Genomic DNA, 27,630 nt, shown 5'->3' on the forward strand with positions numbered 1-27,630 from the left:
TGGTGTCCAGTAAGGCCTACTTCTGTTTCATAGACAGCATCTTCTATGTTCTTACACGGTAGAAAGAATAAGAGAGTTTTCTGGGGTCTCTTTTTTAAAGGGGCACTAATTCTATTCATTATGGCCCTGCCCTCATGATATTAATCACTGTCAAAGACTCCATCTCCAAATGCCATCACATTGGGGATCAGGTTTCAGCATATGAATTTAGGATGGGAAGAGCACAAATATTCAGTCTGTAGCAGGTGAGGGCCTTGTCTCCAGCCCACATGTTCACCCAGCTACCAAGAATGGAGCCTGTCATACTGCCAGTAATATGCAGGACAGAGAAAAAGGAGGGAGAGCAAAAGAGAAGGGTCAAACCAAGGAGATAAGGATGAGCCAAGGAAATCAAGAAGCCCTGAAAGGGAGGCCTGCGTATCTTGTGTTTACCTCGCCAGTGAGATAGATTCCTTTTCCTTTCTTTGGAAGAGCCACTAAGGCTTAGAAAGAAATGGATAGGGAGCCTTCCATACTCCCTAATGGTCAAGGTCACCTAACTAATACAGCCCAGGCTGCCATTCAAAATGAGCCTCTAAATTTATCCGTGAAACCACATTGTTTGTGATTGAATTCAATCTTACAGGAGCACTAAATACATAAGGACCAAATGTTAAGATTAATATGAGCCTGCCGGGTGTGGTGGCACATGCCTGTTATCCCAGCACTGGGGAGGCTGAGGCAGGAGGATAGCTGTGAGTTCCAGACCACTCTGGGTGACATAGTGAGTTCCAGGTCAGTCTCAACTACATAGTGAGACCCTGTCTCAAAAAACAGAAAAACAAAACTTAAAAAAAATTAATATGAGCCTGATACTTTTAGTGGAATATCATTGTCTTAGAATAAACCTCTGGGGTACAGGAATAAATCTGAAATATTAGCAGAATATTATTAGAAATTGGGTGATAATGTTTTAAATCTGACTTTAAACTGAGGCAGGGATAGCTGTGAGTTCCAGACCACTCTGGGTGACATAGTGAGTTCCAGGTCAGTCTCAACTACATAGTGAGACCCTGTCTCAAAAAACAGAAAAACAAAACTTAAAAAAAATTAATATGAGCCTGATACTTTTAGTGGAATATCATTGTCTTAGAATAAACCTCTGGGGTACAGGAATAAATCTGAAATATTAGCAGAATATTATTAGAAATTGGGTGATAATGTTTTAAATCTGACTTTAAATCATAAGAATAATTTTTCAACTCAGTGCTGTACGCTTGCAATAGTACAAAGATATTCCCTTTGACTTTGCTTTATCTGTGTAGAGGATTGCTGATGCAGCTGTCACCAAGAAAGTCTACTTTCCTCCACTAGTAGCTGTTTATGTTTAACACATTTTTATCCTCTATCTCATGGATTATCTGGACGCACTGTTAGTGAAGCCGGTATATATACTTTAGTTTTGTGCACCTCTCTCAGAGTACATAGGAAGGGAAATAGCAGGCTTCTCTCACTGACATATATTATTTCTAATATAATTGCATGTTATGTAATCATGTAAAATTTTTTTCTTAAAAATGTATGTGTTATCAGACCATGTAATTGGATTTTGAGATGACAAGCCACCACCAAATTTTCATTTGCATTTCCGTTTTATTGAATGTTCAAGTCACAGAATATTCCCTGAAGCAAGAAGTTTTTTTACTAACATTTAAACAACACTTAAATTCTCAAAGCTTACAAGTTTGGTGTCTTCTATAGTAGTTACAATAACAAACTACTGCTTTGTCTGGAAGCAGCTCTTGGTTATTATAAATCCTACCATGTTTGTATTTTGTTCTACAAAATATAGCATCAACTTTTCCTATATCTAGGCAGCCTTTTAACCATGGGATAGCTTTTGTTTCATTCTATTTAAATAAATATTTGATAAAGTAGTGCCAAAATCTCTTATATGTCGTGTAATTTGTTTTCTTTCTGAATTTCATGTGAAACGCAAAACTATGGTCAAATATGAAATACAAATGAGAAATCCAAAATGGCATGGCTAGTATGTGTTACTGATAATCTGACTAATCATGCTGACCAGGTATGATGAGACCTAAAGGGTCACACAGTCACTGACCACATAGAAGTACAGGGTGCCAGAAACATATTCATACTTGAATTCACTTTGTTTTCTAACCAACTTCTATGAAATAAGTGTAGGAGAAGTCATTTAGCATCCCATTCTATAGATGAGGAAAATCCAGCCCAGGGGAATAGGCATTAACTTGCCTAAAGTCTAAGAATGAATTTTGAAGGGAATTTGAACAAAGAATATGCCTTCTTCCTGAATTCAAGATTCTAAATATAATCACCTCCTAATGAAAGTGCTAGTCAGGTAACATTGAGAGAAAAGAAAAAATACTGAATGTATGCAGTAGAATTGGCTGTTTATCAAAGGCTATGACAAAACAAAAGTTGCACTCCTATTTCATTTATTGTTTTGAACACACCAGACATCAGTCTGACAAGCCTGTTGGGGGAATGGGATGGATCTGGTGACTTAGCAAGGTGAATGCACATCAGAATAGAATAGAACTGCCAGGTTACCTATATGGGCATGAAGAGGGTCAGTTAATAATCCATATTAATCTTACAAATCTAGTCATTGTAGTTTATGCTGTGTGACATGTACATGGAGTCTTCACTATAATCTGTGCTTATAATTAGAATCTGATCATTAAAGACATTTCATTTGGAAGATTAATCCTGCATAAAATGCCATGGGCACAAAGACTTGAAATGAGAATAAAGGAAAGAAAAATTGAAAAACAGTGTTGTGAGACCACCATGCACTAGGCTTTTAGGCCCTTGTAAAGGAAGATAATTTCTGCCTTTGATTCAATTTCAACTCCACCTTCTTTGAAACCAGTTTAGTCCCAAAATGCTACTGGATGCTAGCTGTAACTAATTCTACTCTAACAGACTTATTCAATTTGTTTTCTCTCCTAGAATCCCGCTGCATCCTGCTTCCTGTGGTTCTCCATCATATTCACCTTCACTTGAGGCAGCAGAAAGAGTTGCTAATCTGCTCTGGAATTCTTGGCAGCATCTTCTCCATTGTCAAGACTAGTTCTCTGGTAGTGGCCCCATACCCACTCCACTCCTCCCTGTGCAGCTCTGCCCTAGTCTTGTATTATTCTAGTCAGTGGCAGACCAGCAAACATCATTTGCATACTTCCTAGCAAGAGAAGTTTTCATAAATGGCAGGAAGATACCCCAGTGAATGGAGGCATGTGTGCACAACAGGCTTCTCAATACAGCGCAATCTTGTTATTTTAAAAAGTTTCATTATCATGAATCCCATAGATTTCCTCAGAAGCTTGATGTTGTACCATGTTCACTTTCTATCAGAAAGTATTATCTGGATTCCTGGGAATGTTTTAGGATACTATACATGAACACAGAGATGAGGGGCCACTTGATCACTCAGACTTTTCTGTCAGCTTCCTGACAGCTTAATTCTACCCAGATGACATTTCTCACACTCTGCCAAATAAGGTCAGGATGTATAAGAGGGAAATGTTGCCCACAAGAGCTCTGAGGCTCTTGAGATGTACAATTGTAGATAGAGGTCAGGTTTCAATCAATAATATTTGTGCCTCTTTTCTTTTTTTTTGTACCGGGGATTGAACTCGGGTCCTTGCACTTGCAAGGCCGTTGTGCCTATTTTCTTTCCTTTGTTTTTTTCTTTTTAAAAGAGTAGATGGGAGCCGGGCGTGGTGGCTCTTGCCTGTAATCCCAGCACTCAGGAAGCTGAGGCAGGAAGAACACTGTGAGTTTGAGAGCAGCCTGAGCTACATAGTGAGTTCCAGGTCAGCCTCAACTACATAGTGAGACCCTGTCTCAACCCCCCGCAAAAAAAGAGTAGATGGGGAGGAACTGAGATAGGGACAGAGTGAAGGAAAATCATGGATGAAGGTAGGAATGTATTTTAGTAATGTTTATTTTTTATACTTATAATAATAGAAATATATATTTCTTACAGAAAATTTGGAGACTAGATAAGTATAAAGAAAAATGATGAAAAAAAAGAGTTTTTATTAAACCAGTGTATTAAATTAAGTCTCCTAGGTAATAAAATTTCAAATGCATTTAAAACGCAGGCCAGTGGCTGGGTCATGAGAACTATCCAGGTGGAACATACAAGACACCTAAAAAAAGAGCACATTTGATTTGCACAGAGGACAGGGACCCAAAAGGTAGTTCTAGTGTCTAGACTTAAAATACCATCTGGTTTCTGGGGCTGAACTTGTCAGAGAATTCCTGTGAGGATCCTATTGTTTGCTCTTGGCTCCAGATAAGACTTGGCAGGTCTCCTTCCCACCACGCCTTAGAGAACCAACACCAAGCACAGAAGGTCTACAGGTAACCTGCAATCATATCTGAGAGAGTGCCCAGATTATTGGTAAAGGAAGAAGATAAATTCAAGGCAAATTTTTAAAAAAGAAAAGAAAATGGAGAAGTAAAAACCATTGAACACCTGAAGGAGATAGTTTCATTGTATTTGGGGGCATAAAGAGTTGAGTGTAATCTGTTGCCTACAACTACTCAAAGGTAGGTTATGAAAGGAGTGCCAGGATCACTTCAGTGGGTGGGAAAGATGATGTCTATCCCAAGAGCCACTAAGTTCTCCAGATGGAATGGACAGAGTATGAATATGTTAAATGGATGGTTAGAGGGAAGATGAAATTTGAGCTCCATGATAGCAGAGATATTATCTCTCTTGTTAGCCTTTATATATTCAGGTTCTCAAACAATGAATGGTTCATAGTTAATGTTCAGTGAGTAATGGATGGATGGTAAGGAGGGAGGGAGGACACTAGGACCAGTAGTAATATAAAGATCTTGGGGAAGGAGCAGTGGAAATCTGTATCATAATTAAAATTAAACTAAAGGATTTAAAATGAATGTGAAGAGTCTATAAAAAGATAACACAAACTCTTACAAAATTCTGATGGCTTGGAAATAACCTGTGGTGAAGAGACATGCCCCATTGTTTTTGTGAGGTTTCCAGAAAAAAGATGGACTGAGACTAGAGTCCATTAGATGAACCAAGAACAGGAGTACAAGAATTGAGAAACTAAAAATAGGACCCAAGCATATGTGAGCAGCAGTCAAAGTTGGCAAAGATGGAGAGCAGCCAAGAAGAAAACCTTAAAAAGAGGAGATACTTCTATGTATATTAACACTAGTGAGGATGCTGCTGCCACATACGGTGGTATGACTTTTCCATTTCTCAGACTTTATTTCTTGATGTGTTAGCACTTTCTCTTGACTATACTAGACAAATCAAAGAAAACTTTTACTCAGAACATTCACCTCTGCCCTGTTATCAAAATTAATGAATATGTCACCAGGGATTCTGAATTGTGTAGGTGGAGTTGGTGAGGGCTCCATGGGCATCAGTGGCAGGTTTGCTTCATTTCCTTTCCTCACCACCATCTCAGGTTTCCTAGCAATGAACATTGGTGTCTCAGAGCTCATGTTGAGGTTCCAATCAGAAGACTTACCCTGATGTGGCTGACTTAGTAAGTTCCACCAGCTAAACGTCATGTTGGCCTGGTGCTAACAGCATCCTCTCTCACTGCTCACTCCAGGAGGCAGATGTCATGGAGGAAGTAGAGATGATGGTGGAGAGCCTCTTGGATGTGCTCTTGCAGACTCTGCTCACCATCATGAGCAAATCACATGCTCAGGAGGCGGTAAGAGGGCAGCGGTGCCCGCAGTGCACAGCCGAGATCACTGTTAGTAACTAACATTCAGGTTTTCTTACCTTCTTTTCTAACCTGGGGCTCCTCCACATCACCCCCATTTCACCATCCCAGCACCTTCATTTCTGTCTCCCCTCCTGCATGGTGGTCAGCATGCTGCCCTCTTCCCTTCTTGAATCTGGCTCCTCTCTGTACTCTGAAAGCCGTAGGTTCATAACTTCTTATTGGGGAAGAATCAGGGAGTGTTTCTAGTCCTGTTTTCCTGCATATTCTTTCAGTAGTCCTTTGCTTTTGAACCAAGTTGTTTTCTATAATACGGAATAAAAAGGAATGTGGTAAGGTAAAGTAAGAGGTTCGAGGTTAAAATAAACTATTCTAGGAGACCTTTCATAAATCTCTCCTAAATGATGTACAGGACACGATAATTTCCTCAGAGTTTGTGCACACAAATTAGTTGTATTTTTCTCTAGTGTTTGTGTCTAGCATCTGGGAAAATATGATGAGAAAGAATTACACAAGCACTGCTGAATAATGATTTTGTGTGTTCTAGTTAGGAAAGAATCAAGGTGGGAAAGCCTCTCAGGAAGGACAAAGAGCTCCAGGAGCTTCTGCCCCCAACTCACATACCCAGAACAGACTTTCATCCCTGATATGAGCATATGATACACAGGGGTGTGTTTGTTTGGTACTGGAAATAAACCTAGGGCCTTCACACTGACCTGCACTCCCAGTCCTTTCTTTACTTTTTTATTTTGAGATAAGGTCTCACTAAATTGCCCACTAGGGTCCTCCTTCCTCAGCTCCCCAGTGCAGGGATTACAAACATATGCCACCATGGCCAGCTGTTAAACAGTACGTATGGAATCTTTCAGTTGACAGATGAAAGATTACAGATCTCTCTTTTAAGAAAACCCTGTAAGGGAGCAAACCAAGCTTCCGAATGCTGGGGAGAATAGGGAGCATGACTGGGTCAGGATTATGCTCTGGAGCATTGGGTTTGGAAAGAGGATCTACTCATTTACTCCTTTAGCAGCCCCTATTGTGGGCAGTGTGGTTGTAGGTACAGGCGCGCACCTTGTTATGTCCAGAAAACCCAGCCCTCTTAACATTTAGGCAGTGCTTTCCTGTGGGCCACACCATGCTTTAAGCACCTGGCCAGTAATACTAATGAAGTGATTAGTTTTATATAGATTGTAATGATGGTACCTCTTTACATACTGGACTTTATTCTTCAGTGCTTTGTGTACATTAATTCCTCTGATCCTCACATTGGGAGATTAAAATTACGACTTTTTGTGCCCATTTTTTACATAAAACTAAAGTTTATGTGTGTATACATACAAGCATATAAAATAGTTTCAGCGATGTAGGAAGGATTTGATAGATTTAAAAACTGTTGTCAAATTTCCATGAATTTGAAAATCATCTCAGTACTTTTTATCCCTCTCTTTTAGGAGGCAGCCTTCTAGGAGGAGGCCATAATTGTCTACCACATGCCAAAAGTCGCTAGAAGCTGGTCGTTGGAGTCCCTAAAGCAGGGTTTTCTTCCATGTCCACAGTTGTTACTTGAAGAAATATTAAAGACATAATTATTCTTAAGTTTAAAAAAACTTATTAGTACTTGTTTCCAGAACATAATGTTTACATTCATCTGAGGGAACAGGTACATTTTATTTGTCTTAAAGGCCATATCTTCTTGTTCCCTCAGAATGGTCATTTTTAACTCCTTTGCCTTTCAGTCCTGTTGATCAGTTGTGTCCCATCTGACCAGGTATCCTGTGCAACCTCTGGGAGGACCCCAATGAGTTCTTTGTAGGAAAACTGCTCTATTCCAGGAGGACAGTCAGGTGTAAATTCTGTCCAGAAAAGACCACACTTTATCTTCCAAGAAATCCTACAGACTTCATTATGATGCTAGGATCACAAAAGACTAATGAAAACTTTCCTGGGAAAATGAGAATACTCGCCTCATTTTGCTGTACTTTGTTATCGGTTAAGCTTTTTTTAATAGACCCATGCTGCAGAGTCCTTATTAAAACTACTAAACCCTCCAGAGAAGAAAGCTCATTTTCAGGGCTAGAGTTGTCACCTTTCTTCCATGATCATTGGGGCCATCTCAGACCTTCCCTTCTCTCCTTGCCCTTTGTGGATTGGGAGAATATAGCTTCTTTGATTGGCTGTGATAAATGGTTTTTGTTTATTTCTTTTTGGTCCCCAGGGAGAGTATGTGTCCTGTCTTCTCTCACTGCTTCGTCAGATGTGTGACACCCATTACCAACATCTCCTGGACAACTTCCAGAGCAAAGATGAACTCAAGGTAGGCCTCACGAGGTAAAAGGTTACTAGCCTTTTACCCAGAAAAGGAAGTATGCAGCCAAGACTACTTAGGGACTCTTCCCTGTTGAGAGAGTTAGTTCAAGTAACCATCACTACCAGTGATGTAAGATTTACCAGCCTCAACTTATACCTGAGAGTATAGTATCCAGAAGGTGAAAGATGTCAGTGTCCCCACATACAGTCCAGTATGACAAGTTTTCTCTGACAGCAGCCCTGACTATATGCCTGTAACTATATTACTATATTAGAGAGATTACTCTAGGCCATACTGACTCAGCAAGCCATGATGCTTTCCTTTTTTAGGGACTTGGCAGTCTCCCTTATATTTTGCCTCTGTAGGCTTCACTATTTTAATAACTATAATAAGCATAGTGACAATTTTTCTTCATTTAAATATATTTCTGGAAGGTGTCTGTAGAGAGCTAAAGTATGCACTGCTTGCCTTTGGCTCTGAATTTGAAGAACTCAGTGGCAGATAGTGGAGAAAGGTTCAGACAACAGGCAAGCATTACCCAAGCTGAGCTTGGCATCTGCTTCTGACACACTCCTGGGGTTTGTGTCTTTGTATTAGAGCATGCTAATTCAACTTCCTTCCAAGTAAAGAGCTACCGCAAGCTGTAGGTGTATGCTCTGCTTTTATTCAGAACCAAGACACTTGCACTTTAGAGTAATACATTCCAGTGTTTTCATTTAGATGGCCTTTATTGGCCATGTTGTATTTTTTTTTTTTTATTGAGTTTATTGGTACATTTAGGGATACAGTACAGTTACATTCATTGTTGGGATCATGTACCTTTACATGGCAAGTCTTGATTCTCATTTTTTTCCCCTTACCTCTGCCCTCCCTTCACCCCCTCCTCCCCTCCCCATCTACAAACACTTTATTTTCATCTTTTCATTCTCTCACATTTTTTTATCAGACAACAGGCAAGCATTACCCAAGCTGAGCTTGGCATCTGCTTCTGACACACTCCTGGGGTTTGTGTCTTTGTATTAGAGCATGCTAATTCAACTTCCTTCCAAGTAAAGAGCTACCGCAAGCTGTAGGTGTATGCTCTGCTTTTATTCAGAACCAAGACACTTGCACTTTAGAGTAATACATTCCAGTGTTTTCACTTAGATGGCCTTTATTGGCCATGTTGTATTAATTAATAAATATCAGTTGTCACTTCCTAGTATCTGATCTTGCCACCTTTTCCACAGATAGTGGGCTCTGCAGATTAGTATCATTAATAACCCTTGAAGCAAGCCACAAGTAAACTAAAGCACATATCCAGGTCAAACAGTGCTTCAGCTGGGGTGTGGAGCAGGAGAGTTCAAACTCAACTATTCTATATCATTTTCATCCTGTATGTATTTAATAACTGACCCTTAATCAGGCTGGCATCATTCTCTTACTTTTTAATTAAATATTCATTTTATTATAGCAATATATGTCTATGATTTAAAAAGGAAAAACAATACTACAAAGTTCTAACATCAAACAGTGATTCCCTGACTCAGTCTGACAAATTTCTAGTCTGTATTCCCTGCAAGTAGCCCTTTTCAACTCTTGCTGTTCTTCAGGAAGCTACTACTGATAATTTTTAGATATTGATAGTTACTGCCTGTTTTCTTCTTCCCAAGGAAAATAAGAATTATTCTCCTGAATCATTCTTCTCTCACACACATGCTCTTTCCCCTAATTCTTCCATTTTCATACATTTTTGTTGAAACTGGTAATCAGCTTTTCTTTATTACTAAATTGATAATCAGCTAGGTAAGTACTGTGGTGAGCCAAGAATTGGACTATGATTATAATGTCTTTTCTTATAGAACTTTTTTATTTTTATAGATATTAATTTTCTCTTTTCTAATTTGCTTTTATTCTTTGTTTTGGTTTTTAAGTCAAGTTAGGATCCTCCATCCATCATCTTTTCATTGTACCCCTTCTTCCAACTTTCTCATTGTCAAAGCTGTCAGGTACTATCAGATCACTTTTTCTCCCTGAAGACTGCTCTGCACTGTTTGTTTGTGCCTCTCTTTTTGTGTTAAAGACTTCCCCCCTATGCATAGAGACTGTTGAATATCAGTCTGTATGTAAAAGTGAAGTCCTCTGAGTTCACTTAGATTGATCCTAATGTGTGATAAAGGATTGTCTGTAGCAGGCTTCTCCATGGTAACTGAAGAGGATCAGGTCTTTTGGTCAGAGCATCCCATAATTGCTAAAACTGTAGACTTCCTTCCTCTCAGGCTTGAGAGGGATACTCTACCTCAGCTGGGGATGTAGTGACCTGCAAATATCTTAGGAACCAAATAACAAAATGAGACTTTGGGTCTTCTAGTTCAGCGGGAAAACTTTTCAGTACCAATTTTCATTCTGGTGCTTCAGACCTCAGATATTAATGTACCTCCAAAGACAGATTCTCAATGATCACCTAACTCTAGAGAATATTTCTTGAGTCTTCTGACAGGGAAAGGAAAGGTTGACTACCTAGTGGTAGGAGATAGCAATTAACAGAAGGGATCATGGAGAGATATCTGTTTTAGTCTTCATACCAACTCCCACAGAGCCATCTGGTAATGCCTTCTGCTTGTGCGCCTTTCTGAGGTTCTTGCTTCCTATTTCTCTTACCCTGTAAAACTCTTGGCTATTAGATTTCTCAAGTCTGCTGAGTCAGTTACTACATTTCTTTTCTTATAAATTTTACTCAGGTGTTACTCATTTGATAGTGTCTACTTCTCTCTTATTTTCTTTTTTTTTCTCTCATTGAGTTTATTGGTACATTTCAGGTATATAGTACAGTTACATTCATCATTGGGATCTTGTACCTTTACATGACAGGTCTTGGTTCACATTTTTCCCCTTGTCCCTTATTTTCTTTTACTCTGTGCATATGTGTATTTTTCTTCCTTGACTGTCATTTTGAAAGATTTAAAAGGAAGAGATAGTTTTCTGCTTCTAATTTATTTCACAAAACATTATGATTTCAAGGTTCATCATCAACACATGATTCAAATTTATCCTCTTTCTGGCTGAGTAGTAGTCCATTGTGTGTATATGCCATATATTCTTTTTTTCTTAATCTCTCTCATTGACTTTATTGGTACTTTTTAAATATACAGTACAGTTACATTTATCATTCAGATCTTATACCTTTACATGACAGATCTTGGTTCTCATTTTTCCCCATAACCCTGCCCTCCCTTTTCCCCCTCTACCCTCCCCTATTTACAAAGATTTTGTTTCCATTTTTTTGTTTTCTCATATTTTTTCTTTTCCCTTATTTCCTTTCCCCTACCCTTCCCACTTCCCCTACACTTTTACCCTTTTCTTCCTATTTCACAATGTCAATTATACAATTTGGATCTTATTTACACTTTTATTTACACCAGAGAAACTATTTGGTATTTACAAATGTATGTCTTATTTATTTCGCTTGAGTATGGCCTCAATATGCATCCATTTTCCTATGAATGACTCTAGTTTCTCATTCTTTATGGCTGAATAATACTCCCTTTTATAGAAAAACCACATCTTCTTTATCCAGTCTTCAACTGGTGGGCAATTGGGCTGTTTCCAAGTTTTAGCTATTACAAACTGTGCCACTATAAACATGGGTACACATATATCACTGTGGTATGATTCTTTTAATTCTTTTGGAAAGATACCCAGCAGAAAGATAGCTGGATCAAATGAAACCTCTAGTCCTAGTTCTTTGAAGTATCTCCATATTGATTTCCACAGTGGTTGCACTGGGAATGCAGTCTACATTCCCACCAATTCTCCACAACCCCACCAACATTTGTTATTGGTTGACTACATCATAGCAGCCATTCTTTCTGGGGTGAGGTAGAATCTCAGTGTTGTTTTCATCTGCATCTCTCAAATGACCAGTGATGTGGAACATTTTTTCATATATTTACTTGATGCTTTTACTTTGTCTGCGAAATGTCTGTTCATTTCAGATGCCTGTTGGATCTTTATTTTGGGGAGTGTCTGATTTTTTTAAGTTCTTTATAATTCTAGATAGTACTCCTTTGTCTGAGGAGTAGCTGGTAAAAATTTTTCCCCACCTTGTAGGTTTTCTCTTAGCTCTGTTGGTGGTTTCTCTTGAACTGCAAAAACTTTTTAATACAATGAGATCCCAGTTGTTGATTTTTTGTGCAAGTTCTTGTGCCATTGAGGATTTCTTCATAAAGTCTTTGCCTATGCCAATGTCTTCAAGAGTTCTACCTAGCTAATCTTCCAACAAGTTTAGTATTTCTGTTTTGAAATTTAGATCTTTAATCCACTTGGATTTTAGTTTAGTCCATAGTGAAAGATAAGGATCTAGTTTTAATCTTTGGCAAGTTGAAAGCCAGTTTTTCCAACACCATTTATTAAAGAGGCTATCTTTCCTCCACTGAGGATGGTTGGCTCCTTTGTCAAAGATGAGATAGCTGAGTACATCTGGAGTTGCTTTATCTTCCAATCTATTCCACTGATCCTCAGGTCTTTTTCGTTGCCAGTACCAAGCTGTTTTTATCACAGTGGCTTTGTAGTATAGTTTCAAATTGGGAATTGTTATACCTGCTACCATGTCTCTGTTGCCTAGGATGGCTTTTGCTATTCTATGTCTCTTCTGGTTCTAAATGAATTTTTGGATTATTTTCTCTGGTTCTGTGAAATATACTGTTGGAATTTGAATCGGTATTGCATTTTGGTAGTATGGTCATTTTCACTATGTTGATTCTTCCTACCCAGGAGCAGGGGATATCTTTCTATTTTCTTATATCCTCTTCGATCTCTTTTTTCAGAGTGCTGTAGTTTTCAGTGTGGAGGTCTTTTGCTTCTTTTGTTGCATTGATTCCTAGATACTTCATTTTTTGGATGCTGTTGTGAAAGGAATTGTTTCCCTCATTTCTCTCTAAGTGAGTCTGTTATTTGTGTACAAGACGGCTATTGATTTTTAGTATTGACCTTGTATCCAGCTACTCTGCTGAAAGTGTCAATTAAGTCTAGAAACCTTTGGGCAGCTTTTTTGGGTCTTCTATGTAGAGTATCATATTGTCAGCAAATAATGACAGTTTAATTTTTTCCTTTCCTATCTTTATTGCTTTAATTTCTTTCTCTTGTCTACTTGCTGTGGCTGTTTCCAGAACTATAATGAATAGGAGTGGTAATAGTGAGCATCCTTGCTTTGTTCCTGATTTTAACATGAAGGTTTTCAGTTTTTGTCCATTTAATACAGTGTTGGCTGTTGCTTTTTCATAGATAATCTTTATCAAGTTGAGATAAAGACCATCTATTCTAATTTTCTTCAGGGTTTTTATCATGAATGGGTGTGGAATTTTGCTGAATGCTTTTCTGCATCTATTGAGATGATCATATGGTTTTTGTCCTTGATTCTGTTAATATAGTGTATTACATTTATTGATTTACATATGTTGAACCATCCTTGCATCCCTGGAATAAATCCAACTTGGTCAGGGTGCATGATCTTCATGATGACCCTCTGTATTGTTTTCCAGTATCTTATTGAGAATTTTGCATGTATGTTCATTAAGGAGATTGGCATGTAGTTCTCTTTTGTGGTTGGGTCTTTCCCTGGCTTTGGAATCAAAGTAACACTTGCTTCCAGGAATGAATTTAGAAGTATTGCTTCCCTTTCAATTTCATTGAAAAGTTTAAAGAGTATTGGCAGTAGTTCTTCTCTAAATGTCTTGTAAAATTTAGCAGTGAATCCATCAGGGCCTGAGCTTTTCTTCACTGGTAGATTTTTAATTATGTTTTCAATTTCACTGATTGTAATTGGATGTTCAGAATTTTTTATCTTTCAACTTTGGTAATTCATAAGTATCTAGAAATTTGTCCATTTCTTCTGTGTTTTCCATTTTGTTAGAGTACAGGTTCTCAAAGTAGGTATTGATGATCCTCTGGATTTCTGCTGGATCTGTTGTAACTTTACCTTTTTCATTCTTCATTGCAAGGATTTGAGCCTTTTCTTTCCTTTTTTGACCAGGTTGGCTAAAGGTTTATCGATTTTATTTATTCTTTCAAAAAGCCAACTCTTCAAGTCACTGATTTATTTGTATCATTCTCTTAGTTTCCATTGCATTGATTTCTGCTCTGATCTTTATAATTTCCTCTCTTGTACAAGCTTTGGTACAAAGCTTGCTCTTCTTTTTCTAGGAGCCTAAGATTCATCATTAGGTTGTTTATTTGAAATCACTCTGTTTTCCTAGTGTGGGCATCCACTGCTATGAATTTACCATGTAGAACTGCTTTCATTGTGTCCCCTAGATTCCTATATGTTGTGTTGGCATTATCATTTATTTGTAAAAACTGACTAATTTCTTCTTTGATTTCATCTGTGACCCATTGATTGTTCATGAGAATGTTGTTCAATTTTCATGTGTTTGTGAAGTTCTTAATGATTTCTTTTTTTTTCCCCCCTCATTGAGTTTATTGGTACATTTTAGGTATACGGTACAGTTACATTCATTATTGGGATCTTGTACCTTTACATGACATGTTCTCATTTTTTCCCCTTGTCCCTGCCCTCCCTTCACCCCTCCTCCCCTCCCCCTTTACAAACACTTCATTTCCATTTTTTCATTTTCTCATATTTTTTTTCTTTTCCTTTATTAGCTTTCCCCTATCCTTCCCACTTTCCCTACACCTTTAGCCCCTTTCTTCCTATTTCACATTGTCCATTATTTCTTATGCTATTGATCTCCAGGTTAATTGCACTATGGTCTGATAATATACATGGGATAACTTCGATTCCTTTGCATTTATTTAAACATGTTTTATGAGTTAGAATGTGGTCTGTTTTGGAGAATGACCCATGTATAGCCGAAAAGAATGTATATTCTGATTTTGTGGGGTGGAACACTCTATAGACGTCTATTAAGTCCATATGTTCAAAAAGCTTGGTTCAGTTCTAGTATTTCTTTTTTTGTTGTTTTGTTTGTTTGTTTGTTTTTGGTACCGGGGATCGAACTCAGGTCCTTGGGCTTGCAAGGCAAGCGGTAAAACCACTGAGCTAAATCCCCAGCCCAGTTCTAGTATTTCATTGTTGATTTTTTGGTCTATATGATCTATTTGTGATAGCGGTATATTGAGGTCCTCTTACAGTTGTATTAGTACTTATATGCTTTTCCATGCTCCTTAGTATTTCTTTTATATAGTTGGGGCATTAATATTTGGTGCATATATATTTATGATTGAAATCTCTTCCTCTTGAATTGTTCCCTTTACAAGCATGTAGTGGCCTTGTTTGTCTCTCTTAATCCGTTTGGTTTGAAATTTACTTTGTCTGCAAATAATATAGCTACCCCTGCTTTTTTCTGGGCTCCTTTCACATGTAGAGTTGTTTTCCATCCTTTCACTTTCAGTCTATGGGTTTCTTTTTGCAGTAGGTGTGTTTCTTGTATACAACATATTGTTGGATTTTGCTTCTTAATCCATTCTGCGAGTGTCTTCCTCTTAATTGGTGAATTGAGGCCATTGACAATGATGAATATAATGGATATATATTTTTTTTCTTTTATTGAATTTATTGGTACATTTTAGGTATACAATACACTTACATTCATTATTGGGATCTTGTACCTTTACATGAATAACTGATATATATTGACTTATCATTTTCATGATATTGTCCTGTTGTTGGCTCTTTTTAACTTTTCCCCCTTTCCCTTTAGTTTCTTGCCTTGCCTAATTGATTTGCTCTGTTGAACCTCATAGTGTTGTGACCTTCATTGTCTTTTTGAGGTATAGCTGGATCAAAAAGAACTTCTATTTTTTAGGTTTTTGAAGAACTTTTGTACTGATTTGCATAGTGTTGTACTACTTTACATTCCCACTAACAGTGTAGAATGTTTCCTTTTTTCTCATATCTTTCCAGCATTTGTTTTTTGAGTTCATGAATATTGTCCTTCTTTCTGGAGTGAGTCTGAATTTCAGTGTTGTTTTGACTTGCGTTCTGATCACCACAGATGCTGAACATTACTGTCTATTTGTACATCTTCTGAGAAATGTTGGTGTATTTCAGTGTCCAATTTTTTTGATTGGGTCTTTTGTTGCAGGGGTCAATTTTTTTCTTTTTGATGGGTACATATTTGGGATTGAACTCTCATGCCCTCACACTTGCTAATTGAGTTCTTTGTAATATTCTAGATTTTAGTCCTCTGTCGAACATATAGCTGGCAAAAATTTTTCCAATTCTGCAGGTGGTCTTTTCATTATATTGGTTGTTTGGGTGCTATGCACATGCTTTTAAATTTGATAAAGTCCTACCTATTGATTCTTACTGTTATTTTAGAAAGCTTTTGGATTTTCCCATTTAAAGTCCTTGCCTATGCCTATGTCTTTGAGTTTTATCTATCTTCTAGTAGATTCAATATTTGTATTTTAATATCTATGTCTTTGCTTCATGCTTTTTGGTTTTAGTTAGTACATGTTGAGAGATATGGGTCTAGGTTCAATTTTACACATGTATATAGCCAGTTTTCCCAACATCATTTATTAAAGAGGCTATCTTTTCTCTAGCATATCTTTTTTGGCCCCTTTGTCAAAAATCAGGTGGCTGAGTGTACCTAAGGTTGTTTCTGCATCCTCTGTTCTGTTTCATTGACCCACATGTCTGCTTTTGTGCTAGTACCATGTTGTTTTTATCACTGTAGGTTTGTAGTATCACTTGAAATCTAGGAATGTGATGCCTCCTTCTTTACTCTTGTTCCCCAGAATTACTTTGTTATGCTGGGTCTCTTCTAGGTCCATATGAATTTTAGGGTTTTTTCCTCTAGTTCTATAAGGAATTATATTGATATTTTGATTGGGATTATATTAAATCCATATACCAGTTTTAGTAAGTGGCAATTTTGATAATATTGCTACTGCCTATCCAGGAACAGTGAATATCTTTCCATTTTCCAATGTCCTCTTCAGTCTTCTTCACAGTACAGTAATTTTCATTATAGAAGTTTTTCACTTCCTTAATTAATTCCTCAATATTTTTTAAGTTGTTGAGAATGGTATTTTCCTAATTTCTTTCTTGGTGGGCTCATTATTTGTGTACAGGAACACTTGATTATTTTATGCTGATTTATATCCTGCTATCTTGCTGAATTTATTAGTTCTAGGAGTCTTCTGGTGGATTTTGGGGGTCTTTTGTATAAAGGATTATGTCATTTGCCAATAAGTATAGTTTGCCGTCTTCCTTTCCTATGTATATTACTTTTATTTCTTTCTCTTTCTCTTTACTCTGGATAATGTGTCAAGAACTATACTGAACAGGAGTGGAGATAGTGGACTTGTCTTTCCCTTGATTTTAGAGGAAAATCTTTCAGCTCCCTGCTCTTTAATATGATTTTGGCAGTATGTTTGTAATAAATGGCTTTTGTCAGATTGAGGTAAGGTACTTCTGTACCTATTTTCTTCAGGTCCATTGTCATCAATGGATATTGGATTTTGTCAAAGACTTTTTCTTCATCTGTCGAGATGATCAGATGGTTTTCATTCTTGCTTATGTTTATATGATGTAGTGCACTTACTGATTTGCATAGGTTGAACCACCTCTGCATCCCTGCATTTAGTCTTACTCGGTTATGATATATGATCTTTTTGATGATTTGTTACACCTTGTTTGCCAGTAAGTATTTTGTTGAAGATTTTTGCATCTATGTTCATTAAAGAGATTGGCCTGTAGTTCTTTTTTGGTTGCATCCTTTTCTAGGTTTGGAATCAGAGTAATACTAGCTTCTAGGGATGACTTTAGGAGTACTCTTTCCCTGTCAGTTTCATTAAAGAGTTTGAGGAGTATTGACATCTGATCCTTCCTGAAGATCTTGTAGACATTAATTATAAATCTATCAGTTCCTGGACTTTTATATTTGGTAGCTTCTTAGGTTACTCCTTCAATTTATCAAGGAATCTATACTTTTCTTGTGAATTCTCCGTTTTGCTAGATTACAATTCTCAACATGGTTGCTGATGATCTGGATTTTGGCAGAGTCTGTTCTGATTTCTCTTTTTTTATGCCTAACTGCATTGATTTGTATCTTTTCTTTCTTTCTTTCTTTTTTTTTTTTTTTTTTTTTTTTTTTTTTTTGTTTAGATGGGCTAAAGGTTTGTGTATCTTGTCTACTTTTTAAAGTACCAGCTCTTCAATTCATTGATTCTTTTTATTGTTTTTAAATCTCAATTTCATCAATTTCTGCTCTGACCTTTATAATTTCCTTCCTTATACCAGCTTTGGACCTGAGTTGTTCTCATATTTCTAGGACTTTGAGGGACATCACTAGGTTAATTTATTTGAACTCACTCTATTTTTCTGTTGGGGTCATTCATGCTATCAACTTCCCTATTAGGATTGTTTTCATTGTGTCCCATGACCTCTGTTGTGTTATACCAGCATTATCATTTGATTCTAGCAACTAATTTCTTCCTTGATGTCTTCTGTACCCAGGTGTTTGCATAATTTCTGTGGTTTTTTTGTGGGGTTTTTTGCCCTTGATCTCTACTATCATTATACTGATAGTGTACATGGTATAATTTTGATTCATTTACATTTACTTCAACTTGCTTTATGGGCTAGCATGTGGTCCATTTTGGAGAAAATCTCATGTGCTGCTGAGAAAAATGTGTATTCTGTTGTTTTGGAAAAGAACACTGTAGATATCTATTAAATCCATTTGTTTTGAATGTTTGATTCAACCCTGATATTTCTTTGTTGATTTTTGTCTAGTTGATCTGTCTGTCCATGATACTAGGATATTGAGTTCCCTATTGCAATAGTGTTGGTGTTTGATTTTTTTATGTCCACAAGTGTTTTATGAAGTTGGTTTGCCAGCATTTGATGCATATATGTTTATAACTGCTAGCTCTTTGTGTTAAATTGTTTCCTTAACCAATATGTAGTGACCTTCTTTGCCTCTTCTAATGAGTATTGGCTTGAAATCTACTTTGTCTGAAATTAGGATAGCTATTCCTGCTTTTTTCCATGTTCCCATTGCATGGAATATTGTTTTTCATCCTTTGATTTTTTTAATCTGAATATTTCTTTTTGGATTAAATGTGTTTCTTGTACATTGCATATCAGTGGGGGAGGGTTTCTTGATAACATTTTGCCAATCTGTCTTTTGTTTGGAATATTGAGACCATTCACATTGAGAGTTATAACTAAAAAGTATTGACATATTCTAGTCATTGCATTATTTTCCTGTAGCTGATTTCACTGTTTTTTACCTTTTCTACTTAACTGCTTACACTGCCCGGTGTGTTCATTCTATTAGATTTTTTAGCATTATTGGCTTCTTTCTAGATATCATTGAAAATTTTTTGTAGTGCTGGGTTGATGGTCATGAATTTCTCTTGAAATGCCTTTGTCATGATACTTTATTTTTTATCAATTTTAAAGGAACATTTTGCAGGATATACAAGTCTGGGTTGGAAATTGCTATCTATTTGAAGCACTTCACTTGAAGTCCTTTTGGTCTTTAAGGTTTGTGTTGAGAAGTCTGCTGTAATTCTAATGGGTTTACTTTTGTAAGTGGTTTGTTGTCAATTTTCTCTAATAGTTTTTAAGATTCCATCCCTGTGTTGTACTTCTGGGATTTTGACTGTGATGGTGGTGTGGAGAGAGTCTCTTTTGATAGTGGCTGTTTGAGTTCTATATCCCTTACTTATTTATATGTTTAATTCTTTCCCAATATTTGGAAAGTTTTCTCCTAGTGTTATTTCTATAAACAAGTTTTTTAATGCTCTTTATACTGTCTTCTGATTTTTCACGTAGTTCAATTACTTTCATCTTCTTTGCATCATCTAGACAATGCGTGATCCATTTTTCATGTTCTCTTGTTAAGATATCTGAGTTATTGGTCTTTGAAAGCATCCCTCTCTTCTAATCCTGATATTTTTGTCTTGACATTTGTCAATTCTGCTGTCCATAATTTGACTATAATTTTTAATCTTCTACATTTTTTTAAGGTACCTGGGATTGAACTCGGGACCTTGCACTTGCAAGGCAGGCAGCAGAACCACTAAGCTAAATCCTTGGCCCCCTCTCCTAGATTTGTATTTGGAACCTTTTCATAGACTCTGATTCTTTGCTAAATTGATTGTTCATGTTTTGTATGATTTTACTTAGCTCAGCTAGCTTTTTATTAGTGTCTTCTATATGCTCCCTGAATGTTTTATTACATCTGTTCTTTGATCAGTTGTATCTTCTCTGAGCCTGCTGAACACTTTACTAATTTGTTTTTCTAATCTCCTCTATTATCCTTTCAAATAATTTGGCTGTGTGGCTTTAGCTTTCCTCTCTCTTAATGCCCCATGGATCAGCTCTAGGGGACTTGGGAGTTTGGGGCAGGCCATATTACTGCCTTGTTTTCTAATGTTTCTGTTGTGCTTTGTTTTGTGCTTAAGTCTGTGCTTTCTTATAGTTGAAAGACATTATTGCTGGTATGGAAATCTCTAATCTGATTTTTGGTGATACACTCAGGGCATGGCTAGCTGTAGTCCTTTGCCTCTGCCCCAAGATCTGACCACTTCTATTATTTTGGTAGGGGCTGATGCAGTATAATTGACTCAGCACCAAGCTGTCCAAGAATTGCCCATAATATCATTAATGACACAAAGGTAATCTGGGTATTGGCATACAGAGGAAACCTATTAATAGCAACAGCTATGCAACCCTGGCAACATCAAGTCACCAATAGTAGTATCATACAAGACAAATTGGATATTGATATACCATAAGAACAAATAATATGCCACTCTTAAGCTTAGAAAATAAATCAGTAATTACAGTGTAAACACTAAGATATATCAAATATTGATAATGATATACAGCAAGCACAGTAATACCTTGATTCACAAACCCTTCTTTTCATGAACAATTTGGTTTGCTAACAGAAGCATTCAGAAAAATCCTGCTTCCATTTGCAAACTCTGCTTCAGATGAAGAACACATCTATGGCCATCTTACCTATGTGAACACAAATGCAGCCATCTTTCCCAGAATTGTGTAATGAATTAAGTTCATGAACCAAGGTACTACTGTATCTAGTTGTGATAACTATACCTCCACTAATGATAAAATTCAATAGTATAACAGATTTAACTATCTAAAGATTAATAAAGCCTCGTGGTTATACTATTAAAGATACAGGAAATTGGGAATGGGAAATGCAAATATAAAAAATTTTTTAATTAAACAAGATATAAGGAGAGATCCTAATGAGATAATTGACAATGTGAAATAGGAAGAAAAGGGCTAAAGGTGTAGGGAAAGTGGGAAGTGTAGGGGGAAGGTAATAAGGGAAAAGAAAAAATATGAGAAAATGAAAAAATGGAAATAAAATGCAGTCTTCTAATGCTTACTGTGGGCAGGGCAGTGCAGTGCAGCTACACACACACACACCCCTAACTCTGAGCAGAAAGAGGATAAACAGGCAAATTACACTCAAACTGACTCCATTTGGAATCAGCTTGTCTCATGCACCTGCTTGCCAAGTCACCAGTGTGAGCACCCAGTCCACCAGTACCTGCTCTGCGAGCCTGCTTGCCCACTGAGGTGTGCTGGCATGTATACCCAGTCAACTGGCACCTGTCCTTCAAGCCTGTTTCCTGAAGAGTTGCAAGCAGCAGCGACCAGTCCACTTGGTACCTATCCTGTGAGCCTGCTTGTCTGCAGAGACACAAACAAGCATACCCAACTTGTCTGGCACCCACCCTGCAAGCCTGTTTCCCTGCCAAGTAACAAGTATACAAGCCTACTTCTCTGCCACCACCCTGAAATACAGGGTGCCTGCTACCATACAGGTATATATGCCCAGTGAACTCAGCACCTGCCCTGTGAGTCCAGTTGCCCAATTTCAGATACCCACTCTCACATGCATGCCAACTCTGTTGTATACCCACCCTGTATGCCAGCACACCACTTTAGTCACCAGAGCATACACATGCTGTCTACAGTGCTTGTGTGTGGTTGCCAGCAACTAGACTGTAACAAAGACTAGAAAGGAATTGTGTGGACATTTTGACTTTGTGGCACAGTGGTCACTAAGGAATTGCATGTAGGTTCTTTTGTTGGAGTGCTGGAACCAAATTCCCTGTAATTTTCCCTTTCTCTCTCTCTCTCTCTCTCTCTCTCTCTCTCTCTCTCTCTCTCCCTCTCTCTCCGCCCCCCCACCCATAGTCTTTATTGTTAATTTATTTTTGCTTTGATGTAGTTTGTTTTCTCTCTTGTCTCATCTCCCTGCCCCTTTTCTTTAACTCTAGCATCTGTAACACCACTATTTTCTTATTTACTTCTTTCTCCCACTTTAGATTCTTCCTTTCAGGTTTTTTCTCTAGATTTCACTCTTTCTCAGACATTCCTGTCATCTCAAGTTAACTTTCTCTCCTATCTTTTCTATTCCTTTTGCTCTTCCTTATTTTACCCAGCTCCTTGTCCTCCTTTGCCTCTTCTCTACCTTATAGGTGCTCAAAAAATAACAGTTTCTGACAACCTTATAGCATTCCTTAATCTGTAATTATGCTTCCTTCCTCCTACATCCTTGCCCCCACAAACATCCTCTTAAAATCTTGAACATTTAATTCTTTACTCCAACCATAAAAGATCTCTAACAAAATCTGGCCCAGGTCAATTATATTTTATCTATTATTATTTCTTCTATCTCTCACTTATCCTACTGACTCCTTTCATTTATTCCCCCGTCTCTTCTCTTCCCATATCCTTCCACATCACAGAGTAACCATTAATAAGATAGTAGAGCCTGAAAAGGTTATTGATAAAGGGAGAAACTATATATGCAAGGTTTAACTCGTACAAGTTATATTAGATCAGATCCATTGATGCTGTTATAACCAATAGTAATTACCCCCTCATAACACAGTGACACAGTCCAAACCATTTTAATTAAATAACACAGGGGTGAACAGTATCGATGGGCAAATAAAGTTGTGCACATATTTGTTTTGTTTTGTTTTTTCTGTGCTGGGGATCAAACTCTGGACCTTGTGCTTGTGAGACAGGCACAGTACCACTGAGCTAAAGCCCCAGCTCAGTTGTGCACATATTGCTGGAAGGAAGAATCCAGCTAAAGAGATCTTAATAATGTCTGCAGTCTCTCCTCACTGTACCTGACCTCACCCCTCAGTACACACACACACACACACACACACAAATACACACACATGGAAAAAAAAGTAAACAGATGGTCCCCATGGTCTCCCAACTCTTCTAAGGCAAAACTAGGGAGCACCAGTGGAGAGGACAGCAAGCAATAGATAATGAAACTTTATGAATTGATCAAATAGAGCTAAAGAAACTAGGTGAATTCAAAGAGGACATGACCTAAAAGTTCATAGAATTATCTTACAAAATGACCAATATAGATAGCAGAGGAAAAAAAAATTGAAAGAGCTGACCAAAATGGGTCAAAACATCAATGACAAATTCACCACAGATATAAAATACATGAAAAAGTACCAGATGCAAATAACAGGTTTTTTAAAAATGTGCAGAATTCATAAATTGCTGAAGTGACCAATATGAAGATAGGGACTATGAAATCAAGGCTCAAATTGGTAAATTATGATGAATTTCTAAATGAAGGCTTCAAAATGATAGAAAAATAAGAAAATTCATCCCAACATCTACTCAACAACACTAAGAAGACCGGCCTAAGGCTAACTGGAGTTGGAAAGAAACCAGGTTGTAGAACACATGGAATAATAAATTTGTTTAGAGAAAGCATAATAGATAACTTCCAAAATATAAGGAAAGAACTCATCATACAAAAAAAACAAGGCTTACAGAACACCAATTATAAACTTCCCATGATACTTGCTAATTAAAATGTGTGATGTCCAACAAAAGAACAGAATTTTAAAAGCTGTCAGAGAAAAACAAAAAAAAAATCACATATAAATATTAACCATTAGAATTACAGCAGACTTCTCAACACAAACTTTAAAGGCCCTAAGAGCTTGGAGTAAAGTATTTCAGACACTAAACAATTCTCAATCCAGATTAACTTGTAAATGTTATCTCAAAATAGATGGAAAAATAATGTTTGATGAAAAAGAACAACTCAAGAGATTTTATGATTACTAAACCAGCACTCTAGAAAACACTCAAAAGTATCCTAGACCAAATGACAAAGCAAATAAAAGCAAAAATCCAGATGGAATGAATAGATCAAGCAAGGCAAACAGACAAAACAAAAAAGGAACAGAAAAACAAAGGAGTCATGAAGAGAGAAAGAGCTCAATGATGGGAATTAATCAAAACCTCTCCTAATAACTCTCTTAATGACCTCAATTCCTCATTTAAAAGACATAGATTGGCCAACTGGATCAATAAACAGAATCCAAGAGTCTGTTGCATTCAAGAAACTCATCTAATCCAAAAAGTCATTCATATACTAAAAATCAAAAGGTAGAAAACATCTAGGACCCTGATGACAAGAATGGGTAGCAATTTTACTCAAAGTAAACTTTAGCTAAAACTGGTCAGAAGAGACAAATAAGGTTACTTCATGCTAGTGAAGGAAATAATCCAACAAGGGCCGGGGATTTAGCTCAGTGGTTCTGCTGCCTGCCTCACAAGCACAAGGGCCAAGTTTGATCCCCGGTACCAAAAAAATAAATAATCCAACAAGAAGAGAAAATACATGTAAATATATATGCAACAAACACTAGAAAACCTATCTTCATAAGACAAATGCTGCTGAAAATAAATGACCAAATATACAGTCATAGTGGGTGACCTCAATACCTCACTTTCACAAAGAGGTAAATTAACTAAACAAATCAGTAAGTGTCAGAGCTGAATCACACCCTTAAACATAGGAATTTAATGTCTATAGAATGTCCTACCCTACTACAACAGAGTACACATTCTCCTCTGCAGCTTATAGAGCTTTCTCCAAAATGGACCACCTACTAGTCTAAAAAGCCTGCTTAAACAAATATAAAAGAATTGAAATCACCTCATGTTGACTATCAAACCAAAGTACAATGAAACAAATTGATCCCATGGCCGGGGATTTAGCTCAGCGGTTCGGTGGCCTGCCTTGCAAATGCAAGGACCCAAGTTCAATCTCCGGTACAAAAAAAAAAAAAAAAATGATCCCAGAAAAAAAACACAAAAAACATATAAACACCTGGAAATGTAATAACACATTCCTGAGCACCCAGTGGGTCACAGAAGAAATTAAACAATTTTGGGGAGCAAATGATAATAGAAGTACAACATATCAGAACCTGTGAGAAACAATGAAGCACTCCTAGGAAGGAAGCTTATTGCAGTCAGTGCTTACATTAGACAAATAGCTCAAATAAATGACCTAATGAGGAACTTCAAGGTACATGAAAAATAATAATCCAAGCCCAAACTGAGAAAGAGGAAATCTCAGAACAGAAATGAATGAAATTGAGTCTTGAAAAAACAATACAAAGAATCAATGATTTGAAGACCTGGTTCTTTGAAAGAATAAATAAGCCAGATAAACCTTTAGCCAAACTTAAAGAAAGTGGGAAAAACATTAATAAAATTAGAAATGAACAAGACTAAATCACAACACTGTTGAAATCTAGAAAATAGTAACTACTATGAAAATTTTTCTAAAAAATTGGAAAATCTTGAAGAAATGGACAGACATATACATATGAATTATCAAAACTAAACCAAGAAGTCATAAAAATTTTTTGAATAATACAATAACAAGTAATGAAACTGAGACAATAATTTAAAAACCTTCCAATTAAAGAACAAAACTCAGACCTTGATGGATTTACTGCTGAATTTTACAAAACTTTAAAGAACATTATATCACCAGTATGCCTTAAACTGTACAATGAAAAGGTTTGGGATCATCAATCTGATCCCCAAACCAGAGACCCAGTGAAAAAAGAAAACAGGCCAATCTCCTTAAAATAGGTGCAGATCTCCTCAGTAAGATATTAGCAAATTGAATGCAACACATCATCAGAAAGATATATATGGTTCAACATATACAAATCTAATGTATCATAAACAGAGGCAATGTTTAAAAATACATAATCATATCTGAGATGCAGGATAAGCTTTTGGCAGAATCCAGCACCCTTTCATGATAAAGACTCTGAAGAAAATAGGTATGGAAATACCTGACCTGAATTAGATTAAAGTCATTTATGACAAACCAATACCAATAGCACATTGAGTAGGGAAAAACTGAAAGCTTTCCCTCTGAAATGAGGAACAAGACAAGGATGCTCACTATCATCCCTTCTGTTCAATCTAGTACTTAAAACATTAGCATCCCCAGTACCAAAAAAAAAATTAGCAATCAGGCAAGAGAAAGAAACAAGATATGTATAGGAAAGGAATAAGTCAAATTATCATTATTTGCTAGTGATATGATACTCTACATAGAAGACCTGAAGAAATCCACCAAAACAATGAATTTCAGTGATGAGCCAATATACAAAATGAATACACAAAAATCAATAGCAGTATATGTGTATACCAATAATGAACTCTGTGAGAAAGAAATTAAGAAAACAATAGCATTCAAAATAGCACCAACCAATGACAAATGTAACTGTATTGCTTGCTCCACATGTACCAATAAACTTAATGGGAAAAAAGCACCAAGAAAAACTAAATGCCTATCAGTTAACCTAACTAAGGAAACAAAAGACCTCTACAACAAAAGCTACAGTACTCTGGTAAAGGAGATTGAAGACAACACCTGAAAGTGGAAAGATGTCTCCTGTTCCTGGATAGTTAGAACCAATATTCTCAAAATGGTCATACTTCCAAAACATTTTTAACACAAATCCAAATCAAAATACCAACATTCCACACTGAATTAGAAAAAAACAAACCTATAATTTATAAAAACGGCTGGGTGGATCAATGGAACAGAATAGAGAGTACTGACACATTCTACTATTTGATCTTCAGCAAAGGAACCAAAAACATGTTGGAGGAAAGATTTGCTAGAAACTTGGCCATTTCTATGAAGAAGATTGAGGCTAGATGTGTGTCTCTCACCATATACTAAACTACAAATCAAAATGGAGCAAAGCTATAAACATCAAAACAATGAACCAGCTGGAAGATAAAATAGGTAAAATACTTGAAGTCATAGGCAAGAACTTTCTGAACAGAACTCCAGTTGTATAAGAAATAAGAGCAAAAATCAAACTGGATCATGTCAAAATGCTTCTGCTCAGCAAAGGAAACAATCAGCAGGAATGAAGAGCCAGCCTACAAAATGGGGAAAAAAATTTACCAGCTATTACACAGAATATTAATATCTAGAATCTCAAAACTATTAGATCACCCAAAACAAAAGATCCGATAAAAAAATAGGCAAATGAATAGATGCTTCTCAGAAGTAGTACAGATGACCAGTAAACGAAAAATGTATTTAACATCTATGACCATTAGAGAAATGCAAATTAAAACAACTCTTACATCTTACATTTCATCTTACCAGAAAAAAAAATCACAATCACAAATAAATAACATACTAACATGACTGGTGAAAATGGAACCCTTCTGCATTGTTGGTGGGAATGTAAACT

At 36.8% G+C, this 27,630-nt stretch overlaps 1 protein-coding gene across 1 annotated transcript in view; it reads left to right on the forward strand.

The window, feature by feature from the left end:
* The window catches only part of Dock3 (dedicator of cytokinesis 3), a 387,335-nt gene that overhangs the window by 295,994 nt on the left and 63,711 nt on the right, over window positions 1-27,630 (forward strand). The window contains exons 26-28 of the mRNA XM_010625591.1: window positions 2,977-3,104; window positions 5,625-5,771; window positions 7,957-8,055. Of these exons, the coding sequence (XP_010623893.1) occupies window positions 2,977-3,104; window positions 5,625-5,771; window positions 7,957-8,055 (374 nt within the window). The remainder of the gene's footprint in view (window positions 1-2,976; window positions 3,105-5,624; window positions 5,772-7,956; window positions 8,056-27,630) is intronic.

Source organism: Fukomys damarensis, unplaced genomic scaffold (genome assembly GCF_012274545.1).
Source record: "Fukomys damarensis isolate Sample0158 unplaced genomic scaffold, DMR_v1.0_HiC HiC_scaffold_37, whole genome shotgun sequence".
Lineage (NCBI taxonomy): Eukaryota > Metazoa > Chordata > Mammalia > Rodentia > Bathyergidae > Fukomys > Fukomys damarensis.